The sequence below is a fragment of the Myotis nattereri genome (genome assembly GCF_964212035.1).
Source record: "Myotis nattereri genome assembly, chromosome: 5".
Classification (NCBI taxonomy): Eukaryota; Metazoa; Chordata; class Mammalia; order Chiroptera; family Vespertilionidae; genus Myotis; species Myotis nattereri.
In genome coordinates, this window is record NC_138080.1 from 90770810 (window position 1) to 90781836 (window position 11027).

An 11027-nucleotide genomic window follows, 5' to 3' on the forward strand; every position below is an offset into this window, starting at 1 on the left:
TTAAAAGATACTCTGGAACAAAGGATAGACATTGCCTCAATTGTAAGACGTGTAGAAACACAAGAGACCCATGGAAAATTGTCTCAGAACAATTTCTGTATGGCTGAGCCGATTCTAAGTGCTTTATATTTATTATGTAATACCATAGCCTTATAGATAAGTACTTTAGGCACTGTTGTTCCCATTTAGTAGATTAGGGCACTGCAATACAGAGAAGTAATTTTCCCGATGGCATATAGCTGATTTGGTGGTAGAGCCTGTATTGGATTACTGGCAATATGACCTCAGAGTCCATGTTCTTAACCCGACATTACAGTGTCCTTAAAGCCTATGCTATGATTTTACTGAATTGCCTTATTTTCTTGACTTTTTAAATATATATCTGCTTTTCTTAAGTCACTGCCTTTTTTATTATGACGAACATTGTGAAATGGAATTTATTTGTGAATTAAATAAGCACAAATTACTTTATGTTTCTTTTCTTACTTAGAATCTGAGGAAGAAGTAGAGGAACCTGAAGAAAGACAGCAAACACCGGAAGTGGTACCTGATGATTCTGGAACTTTCTATGATCAGACTGTCAGGTAAGGAAAACTGTTTTTCTCTCCAGAGCTGCATGAGAATTGGGGTTGTCTTGTCTTTCCTTTTGTTGGAGGGCAGTCATGTAATCTCAGAATTACTTCAGAAAATAGTGATAATTTCCCAGAAGAAAGGTTTTACTTTTGGTACCTTTGAGCTTCCAAAAATCTATAATGTGTTCAATATACTTTGCATTATGAGGACTATTTAAATAGGATCCACCAGTTGCTTTTTGGCTTAGTTTTTTCTGGGTGGAAGTGTAAAAGAGTTAGGATTTCCTACCAAGTAATGAACACATTTTAGAAAGCCACTGCATTAAGTGCTTTGGGGAAGAAGATGGTTATAAAGTTACTAGGACTTGTTTAGAGATTAGGCATAAATCGATAGAAATTCAGACATGATTTGTAGCAGTAAAGAATTTCATCAGTTAACTGAGACAGTAAATGTGCTACTGTATCTTACTTGTTTTTTTTAAAATCTGCAACCAGAACAGAAATGTGTTAGATAGGAATAGGAATTACTACGATATTTACGTGTTGCCATGTGATACCAGTAATGTTAATATTCAGTGCTTAAAGAATATTTTCAAACTAGAGGCCTGGTGCACAAAAATTTGTGCACTGGGGGGGGGGCGGTGGGAGGGGTGGGGGGGGTCCCTCAGCCTGGCCTGTGCCCTCTCACAGTCTGGGACCCCTCGGGAGATAACGACCTGCTGGCTTAGGCCTGCTCCCGGGTGGCAGAGGGCAGGCCCAATCCCTAGGTGCAGCCCCTGGTTGGGCTCAGAGCAGGGCCGATTGGGGAGTTGGGGCGCCGCCCCCTGTTATGCACAGAGCAGAGAGATTGGGAGGTTGTGATGCCACCCTCAGTCACGATCAGGGTAGGGCCGATTGGGGGTTTGGGGCACCGTCCCCTGTCACACTCAAGGCAGGGTCGATGGGGAGGTTGCAGCGCCACCCTAGGTCACACACAGAGCAGGGCCAATCAGGGGGTTGGGGCACTGCCCCCTGTCACTCACAGAGCAGGGCCCATCAGGGGGTTGGGGCTCTGTACCCTGTCACGCACAGAGCAGGGCCAATCAGGGGGTTGGGGCGCTGCCCCCGTCACACATAGAGCAGGGCCCATCAGGAGATTGGGACACCGCCCCCTATCACCCACAGAGCAGTGCCGATCAGGGGGTTGGGGCGCCGCCACTCTCACACTCAGGGCAGGGCCGATGGGGAGGTTATGGCTCTACCCCGTCACACACAGAGCAAGGCCCGTGGGGGACGGGGGTTGGGGAGCTCCCCCCTATCAGGCACGGAGCAGGGCTGATCAGGGGGTTGGGGCGCCTTCCCCTGTCATGAACAGAGCATGCTGGATAGGGAGGTTGTGGCCCCGCCCCCTGTCACACACAGAGCCGCAGGGCGATCAGGGGGTTTGGGCGCTGCCCCCTGTCACGCTTATCCCGGTGCCGGGAGGCCTCATGGCTCCGCTGATCCCGGTGCTGGGAGGCATATTACCCTTTTACTATATAGGGTAGAGGCCTGGTGCATGTGTGGGGCCGGCTGGTTCGCCCTGAAGGGTGTCCTGGATCAGGGTGAGGGTCCCCACTGGGGTGCCTGGCCAGACTGGGTGAGGGGATGATGGCTGTTTGCAGCTGGTCACACACCCTTCAGGGTGGGGGTCCCCACTGGGGTGCCTGGCCAGTCTGGGTGAGGGGCTGAGGGCTGTTTTCAGGCTGGGGGTGACTGAAGCTCCCAACCGCTCCTTTTTTCCTTTTTTTTTTTTTTATTCTGGGCCAGCTTTAGCTTTGAGGCTTGGCTCCAGCTCTTAGGCCTCCGCCTGAAAGTAGGTTTCTGGCCTTTGCTTACAATGTTGCAAATCTGCTGGCTGAAGTCCGGTGGTATTTGTTACAGAGTTTCTTAAACTGCCCGCTCAGAGGCCTGCAGCCGCAGGCGGGGAACGTTGGTTTCCTCCGTCACTGAGGCAACCAAGCCTCATGTTAGTTTCAAGCTGCCTGGCTGCCGGCCGCCATCTTGGCTGACAGTTAATTTGCATATATCGCTGATTAGCCAATGAAAAGGGTAGCGGTCGTACGCCAATTACCATGTTTCTCTTTTATTAGTGTAGATGTTTCTTAAGGTGCACTGATGAACTTATCACAGTACTCACGTTACTGGTTGAAAATGACTTATTATATCCCAAACCCACCAAGTTAGAATTTCAGGGGGGAAAACATCTGCAGCTTTAACAAACTGATTTATGTGAAAGTTTAAGAACTATTCTGAATCATAACTAGAGTCTTTTTTTAACCTATTTTATTATGAGAGGTTTTATTTGTGTGGTAAAATCACATAACAAAATTTACCTTCTTAACCATTTTAAGTGTAATGTACACATGGTTGTACAACACATCTCTAGAACTTTTCATCCTGCAAAACTGAAACTGTACCGATTGAACAGCTCAACTACCCTTGACCTCCTCCGCACAGCCTATAGAGTTGTGTAATGTGTGATAGGTGAATTGTAATAGTTTTGATCCATTTTGATGCATTTGCTTATGAGAATTGAACCAATCTAACTAGTTAAGGTTTGCTTATTGAGTGCTTTTCTGTTGGTTTTTTAAAAAAATATTAATTTCAGGGAAGAAGGGCGAGGGAGAGAGAGAAACATCAATGATGAAAGAGAATCATTGGTCGGCTGCTTCCTTCTGGGGATCGAGCCTGCAACTTGGGAATTGAACTGTGACCTCCTGATTCATAGGTTGGCACTCGACCACAGGAGCCACACTGGCCAGACTCATTGAGTGCTTTTCTAAAAAATTGTCTTGTTTTAATACTCAGACATGTATTTCTTAGATCTTTTTTGGCTTCAGGTCTCTATAGTTAAATAATAAATACTTGAGAATTTTTTGCTAAATCAGTGGAGGCAGAGTGATATTTCTCAAATTTTTCTGTGAAAGCAATGACTTGGAAGAACATTTAGAGGAACCTGTTGCTGAACCTGAGCCTGATCCTGAACCAGAACCGGAGCAAGAACCCGTATCTGAAATCCAGGAGGAGAAGTGTGAGCCAGTATTGGAGGAAACGGTGCCTGAGGATGCTCAGAAGAGTTCTTCTCCAGCACCCACAGACATCACTCAGACAGCGCAGGAAGACTTGAGGGTGTGCAGCATGTCTTTATTTTTACCCTCCTCGTTTACTTTTAAATCTCTCTTCTCTTTCATAATGCTTGGTTGACTTCTGTATGTGCATTTTCATATTGGTGGCTCAGGGAAATTTCTTACACATTGAGCCATGCCTCAGATAAGAGATGCATATTGCTTTATAAAATCAAAAGTAACTTTTCTTTCCCCTCTAAGGAATCTTGAATACTTTTTATACCAGAAATTTTCAGGTGTTGTTTTATCACCATATCAACAACCCCTCATCTTTTTAATATTTCATCTTTTAAATGGAAGATTATTACATGCTTGTTATAACAAACAAGTGGTGATGTATCTTTAGAAAATATGACACAAAAGACTTTCCTCTCTTTTTTGATGAAATCTAATTGAGGATAACTTTATGGTAGGAGTAGAAACAGATTGTTGAAATGTAACTACTTTCCTGATAAGAATACCTGATTTCAAAGTGTTGAAACTTTTCAGTAACTCCTGTCACATCAGGATGATGTTAACTGAACTCCCAGAACCTTTACATTTGGTACTCTGTGAAGAAATATGTTTTAGTGCTGTATTTATGGGGTCAGGGTTCTTATAATATTTATGTATGTCTGACAGTTAATTCAAGTGCCTATGTTGTAGGCATTGTTCTAGGTATGGGAACTATCTGTTAAATGGATAGGGTTCTTGGTCTCTCCTTTAGTAAGTGAGTAAGTAGGAAAGAAATGGTGAGACTAGCTTGCAGGTAGAAAAGTGGGTTGGCTGGATTGAGAATGAATGATCAGTTGTTAGGTGGCTGTTATATTCTGGAGAGAGAGAATGAATGATATTTTGGGTTAGGGACATGGCAATGGAGATGGAAAGAAGATAATTCAGAGTTAAATAACAGGATTTGGTGATTTTATATGGATAGAAAAGGGGTTTACGATAACTCTAAAGTTGATAACATTGGATCAGTGTTTATATCATAGCATTTCTAAGAAATTTTAGTACTAAATTTGTAAATGGGGGAGTGGGGGGTAATCTCAAGATACTTATAAACTACCCTGCCTATGAAAATGTGATGCATATATTATGTACAAGAAATCAAGAACTAATGGCTTTTATATTGTTTTAATATATAATATAATCAGCTGGTATTGATGTTTGTTACCTTAGACATTTTCCTGGGCATCTGTGACCAGTAAGAACCTTCCACCCAGTGGAGCTGTTCCAGTTACTGGGATACCACCTCACGTTGTTAAAGTACCGGCTTCACAGGTGAATTTCTCATTCAGCTTGCATATTAAGGCAAATTTATTTTTATTTTGTGTACTGTGGTTTCATAGTGCTTTAGAGAATGTGGAAACTGATGTTATAAGACCAGAGGAGAAGGGTAAAAGATAGTTTTTAAAATTTTTGTGTGTGAGAGAGAATTTGTATGTCATATTCTAGTTTAAACCTTATTGTTAGCTAAGAAACTTCACAAGAAAAAAGTAAACTTGCTTTGTTTTTACACAAAAGTTAACTTAGAAATGTTTCAGCCTCGCCCAGAGTCTAAGCCTGAATCTCAGATTCCACCGCAGCGGCCTCAGAGGGATCAAAGAGTTCGAGAACAACGGATAAATATTCCTCCCCAGAGGGGACCTAGACCAAGTAAGAGCTCAGAAGGATGACTTTTCTAGTTTGGGGGATTTTGAAGTGGGTACTTTGTTTTTCTTTGGGGGAGGGCATTGCTCAATATTTTCTTAGATTAAAAAATTACCTGAGAGTTGAAATTACCTGTATTTAGGGTAAAGAGAAAACACTTGTATGTAATAGTCACTGAAAGGTGTCTTTGTCTTTCATTGTTGCTTTTGTTTTCTCTTAAGTCCGTGAGGCTGGTGAGCAAGGTGATGTTGAACCCCGAAGAATTGTGCGACACCCTGACAGTCACCAACTCTTCATTGGCAATCTGCCTCATGAGGTCGACAAATCAGAGCTTAAAGATTTCTTTCAAAGTAGGTGATTGAGTTTTAAACACTAGAGTCATCTAATGCAGCACTGCCCAATAGAAATAGATGAGTCACATATGTAATTATTAACACAAAGTATCTAAGCTGTCATTTCAACATATAAAAATATGTAAAAGATGGTATATATTTTTCTATTCTCAGTCTTCAGAGTCATGTATTTTTAGACTTAGTGCATATCTTGTTTTGAACTAGCCACATTTCAAGTACTCTATAGCCATGTCGTATTGGATAGTGTGCATGTAATATTTAAATGAAATGTCCTAATAAGTTATTTGAGAGTTTGTATTTCACTTGCAGATTATGGGAATGTGGTGGAGCTGCGCATTAACAGCGGTGGGAAATTACCCAATTTTGGTTTCGTTGTGTTTGATGATTCTGAGCCTGTCCAAAAGGTCCTTAGCAACAGGGTAAGCAGCTTTTCATCTTTTTTTTTTTTTTTATAAGCATGTGTGTTGGCTCTTGGAATATTTATCCTTATAACTATGTTTGATGTGTAAAGTGCAATTCATTCCAACATGTTTGGTAATATATTCTATGATGTTCAACCCTTAGTATCAAAAGAACTGCCTGGGAGTTTAGAAAAACAAAGCTTCTATCTAAATAACTTAGTTTTTTAATAAGTGAATGATGAGAATAATCCCGTTTCACTGAGAGTTATGCAAATTCCTTTTCTTGGTGGTGGCTTATTGTGTAGAACATGAAATACAATGTTGCATTTAGCTAAGATAATTTAAGAGCCTGTTTGCCCTGGGTAGTCTTGGTATAAAACGCATGAGGAGCTTTGCCTTTTATTCTGTAAATAGTCTGGGTTTGGAGTCACATTACCTGAAACCGCTTTTATTAAAATTACTGTTAGTCTTCCCTAGCCAGTTTGGCTCAGTGGATAGAGAGTCGGCCTGCGGACTGAAGGGTTCCTGAGATCAATTTCAGGTAAGGGCACATGCCAGGATTTCCGGCTCAATCCCCAATGTGGGGCATGCAGGAGGCAACCAGCCGATCAATGATTCTCTGTCATCATTGATGTTTCTCTCTCTTTTCCTCTCTGAAATCAATAAAAATATATTTTAAAAAAATCACTGTTAGTCTAATTACAGAGGGATTCGTAGAATTGGAATTATCTTATGATAGATCTAAAGAACTCTTCCCTTCCCCGACATCTTTCATTAGCAAAAAATACTTCCTGTAGCACTAGTAGTAGAGAAGAACAAAGAGATAAATAATTGTTAATTTTCTGAGGTGGATATGGGAATTTAAAAACCTCACTTTTTAAAATTTGAGGTAAAATTCACAAAACAAAATTAAGTCTTAAAATATTTCTTTAATATATTTTATTAATTTTTTACAGAGAGGAAGGGAGAGGGATAGAGAGTTAGAAACATCGATGAGAGAGAAACATCGATCAGCTGCCTCCTGCACATCTCCTACCGGGTATGTGCCCGCAACCCAGGTACATGCCCTTGTCTGGACTCAAACCTGGGACCCTTCAGTTCTCAGGCCGATGCTCTATCCACTGAGCCAAACCAGTTAGGGCTTAAAATATATATATTTTTTTAACAAATCATATTTCCAATTCTGAGAATCCACTCTTTTTTTTTTTTTAATATACTTTAGTGATTTTTTACAGAGAGGAAGGGAAAGGGATAGAGGGTTAGAAACATCGATGAGAGAGAGACATCGATCAGCTGCCTCCTGCACATCCCCCACTAGTACATGCCCTTGACCAGAATCAAACCTGGGACCCTTCAGGCTGCAGGCCGAGGCTCTGTCCACTGAGCCAAACTGGTTAAGGCAAGGCTTAAAATATTTTTATTGAATTTTTAGAGAGAGAGGATGGGAGAGGGAGAGCGAGAAAGAGAAGCATCGATGTGAGAACTGAACATTGATCAGCTGCTTCCTGAAGGTCCCCTCCTGGAGATCCAGCCAACAACCCAGGCATGTGCCCTGACATTGAATCGAACAATCAACTTTTCAATCATCAACCTTTTGGTGCATGGGGCAATCCCCAACCAACTGAGCCACACTGGCTCATCTTAGTTTTATTTTATTTACTTATTTTTAAATACATTTTTATTGATTTCAGAGAGGAAGGGAAAGAGAAATAGAAACATCGATGATGAGAGAATAATTGATTGGCTCTCTCCTGTACACCTCCTACTGGATATCGAGCCCACAACCCAGGCATGTGCCCTTGACTGGAATTGAATCGGGGACCCTTCAGTCCGCAGGCCGACGCGCTATCCTCTGAGTCAAACCGGCTATGGCCTTAGTTCTATTTTTAAACTTTTTAATGTGTTTGTTTCTTTTAAAAAATGATTTCTATTATAATTCACAGTCAATATTATAAGGTGTGCCGCATAGTGGTTAGACATTTATATAATTTACAAAGTACCCCCTATAACTTGAGTACAGTACAGTAACATTTATTAACACCTATCTAGTTTCAAAACATTTTCATTAGCCCTAGCTAATTTGGCTCAGTGGACACATGCCCAAGTTGCAGGCTCTATCCCCAGTAGGGGGCGTGCAGGAGGCAGGCAATCAGTGATTCTCATCATTGATGTTTTTATCTGTCTCACCCTCTCCCTTCCTCTCTGAAATAAAAAAAAGGAATCAGAAAAAAAAAACCCACAAAACAAAACCAAAAAAACCCCAAACATTTTCATCAAAAGTAAGTCCCTTACCCATTAAGCTGTCTCTTCCCATATCCTCTCTACCCAGCCCGTGGCAACCACTAATCTGCTTTCAGTCTCTGCAAATTAAAACTGCATGTTTTATTAACCATGTAATAGGAATGTTGTAGATCATTATTTCTCAGAGGTTCTCCAGAATGTTAATGGATATATTCTGCAAAGTTTGATGTGGTCATAACATTATGTGAGCCTTAACCTGTAGGTATGCATCTTGAGTGCCAGTGAGATGTGTACATTGACTCCACTATTTTTGTGAAGCATCTCCTGCACAACTTTTTGAGAAGTGAAAAACTAGCTTATTATCTCACTAAGGCCACAGAATATTGAACCCAGAAATCTCCAGTAGGCTTTGGATAAATCCATCATCGAGCATGCAATAGGTCTAGTGGCCAAGCTTTGTGGCGCAGCTTGAATTCTTTGTTTCCTTACAGCAGGGGTGGGGAACATCTGGCCCGTGGGCTGTATGAGGCCCGCAAAATTATTTGGCCTGGCCCTGCCAAGGCATTAGGGGTGAGTTAATTAAATGTTTGACTAAATCTAGCAGCCTAATTATTAAGTTGATAATTTTGTATGGCCCGTGAATAATGTTATAAATACCCAATTGGCCTTTAGCAGAAAAATGGTTCCTCACTCCTACCTTGCAGGGTATGATATTCCCATACTGGCTTCCTAGTTAATTGCCCAAGATAGGGTTTTGTTTCTTTTATGAATGTGGGTAAGCCAGGGCATCTTTATGTATAAGAATTGTTTGAAGTAAATTTTTTCAGAAAAGGGGCCGTATGTCTGATACCTTTTCATTCAGATTGCTTCTACCCTTATGATAATTCCCAGAGATGTTTTCCATAACTGTTTTCAAAATATCCCAGCCCAAACCTATGTCCCTTTAATCTTTCAGACTTTAATATGATTTTATTCTTCCCATTGTATTAGAAGATTGCATGTAACAGTGCTTCAGATTGTGTGTGAAGTGATTTATATAAAAATACTTATATTTATCTTAAGTGTTAAATAAAATATAAATGTACAAATATAAATATGTTTAATTAGAATTTAAAGTATAAATTCGAATTCAAAAAAGCCTTTTTTAAATGTATACTTTCAGATTAGGTCTTTGTAGTTTGGGAACTTCAAATGTAACTTAATTTTTTCCTCATCTCACTGTATTGATAGAAATCCCTTCAGTAATTTTTTATGCGTACAGAAGTAGCTTATATAAGCCTGATGACCATGATATTTGACATGCTTTTGTGTAGCGTAGTGGTTCAAAGCTTATACTTTCCAATCCGGATGGCTTGGTTTACAGTCCTCTTCCATCACTCACTCACTAGTGCTGTGGCCCATGAGCTGAGAGTTCTTCAACTTTCCTGGCCCTTAGTTTGCTGGCCTCTAAAATAGGTATAACAACAACCCTCAGAGAGTTGTGAAGGTCAAATGAGAGACTACATGTGAAGCATATAGAACACGTATCTGCAGAGCAAGTTCTGTTAGATACTTATTTTTAAAAATATTTCAGTTAGCAAACAGGATTGCTAATGAAACATATACATTGAATTCATTAGAATTTGAAGTAAACCTTTGTTTCTACTTTAGCTCTATTGGATGAAAAGGAAAGCCAAAGACTTAGTGTGTTCCTTTTAATAAGATAATGTTATCTTAATTGTCCTCAGTATTTTCAAAATTCTACTAAGGCAAATAGCATTTTGTGAAAATTATCTATATACTAGAGGCCCGATGCATAAAATTCGTGCAAGGGACTCTGCCCTCGCACCCCCGGCTTCAACTAGACCAGTGATGGCGAACCTATGACATGCATGTTAGAGGACACGGGAACTCATTTTTTTTGGTTGATTTTTCTTTGTTAAATAGCATTTAAATATATAAAATAAATATAAAAAATGTAAGTCTTTGTTTTACTATGGTTGCAAATATTTCTATATGTGACATGGCACCAGAGTTAAGTTAGGGTTTTTCAAAATGCTGACACGCCGAGCTCAAAAGGTTCGCCATCACTGAACTAGACAGTCATCCGGATGGTTGTCCAGATGGTCATTCTGCTGTTCAGCCATTCGGTTGATTTGCATGTTACGCTTTTATTATTATAGATATAAAAGGCTAAGTGTTTGTCCTACCAGTAACTATGACGCACTGGCCACCAGGGAGCAGATGCCCAACGCAGGAGCTGCAATGACGCACACTGGCCTTTTAAAAATAAGTGGCACCAATGACCTGGCACCAACAAACCAACATTTGGCTTCCCTCAAGTGGGACACAGGCCCTGCCACCTCCCTGGAGTGACACCCCACCAAATTGCAGCCAACGCTGCTAAGATCCCATCGCGCAAAATGTGCCCCACAGCCCAGCCCAGCCTAGAAACGGTGGCTGTGGGCGCCAGGTAATGACGTCACATAGCAACACTGGGCTTCCTCTCGCTGGAGACTAGCCTCCTTGGAGTTTCTTTAGCCAGGGAACCCAACTTGCTTTATAGCCAGGTGCAAACATTTTACAGTTTAACCAAATGTTTGTGAAGTGTTTTCCCGTGCCTCATCTCATTTGATCCTCACAGAAGTCCTGGAGTAGGTAGATAGGAGACTTGGTAGAATCCTATTTTCTTTTCATTAGCAG

At 40.9% G+C, this 11027-nt stretch overlaps 1 protein-coding gene across 4 annotated transcripts in view; it reads left to right on the forward strand.

The window, feature by feature from the left end:
- G3BP1 (G3BP stress granule assembly factor 1) overlaps positions 1-11027 on the forward strand; it is a 55043-nt gene that overhangs the window by 23395 nt on the left and 20621 nt on the right. For all 4 annotated transcript variants that reach the window (XM_081091057.1, XM_081091058.1, XM_081091059.1 and 1 more), the window contains 6 exons: positions 491-584; positions 3521-3722; positions 4880-4981; positions 5245-5356; positions 5572-5700; positions 6013-6122. In XM_081091057.1, the coding sequence (XP_080947183.1) occupies positions 491-584; positions 3521-3722; positions 4880-4981; positions 5245-5356; positions 5572-5700; positions 6013-6122 (749 nt within the window). The remainder of the gene's footprint in view (positions 1-490; positions 585-3520; positions 3723-4879; positions 4982-5244; positions 5357-5571; positions 5701-6012; positions 6123-11027) is intronic.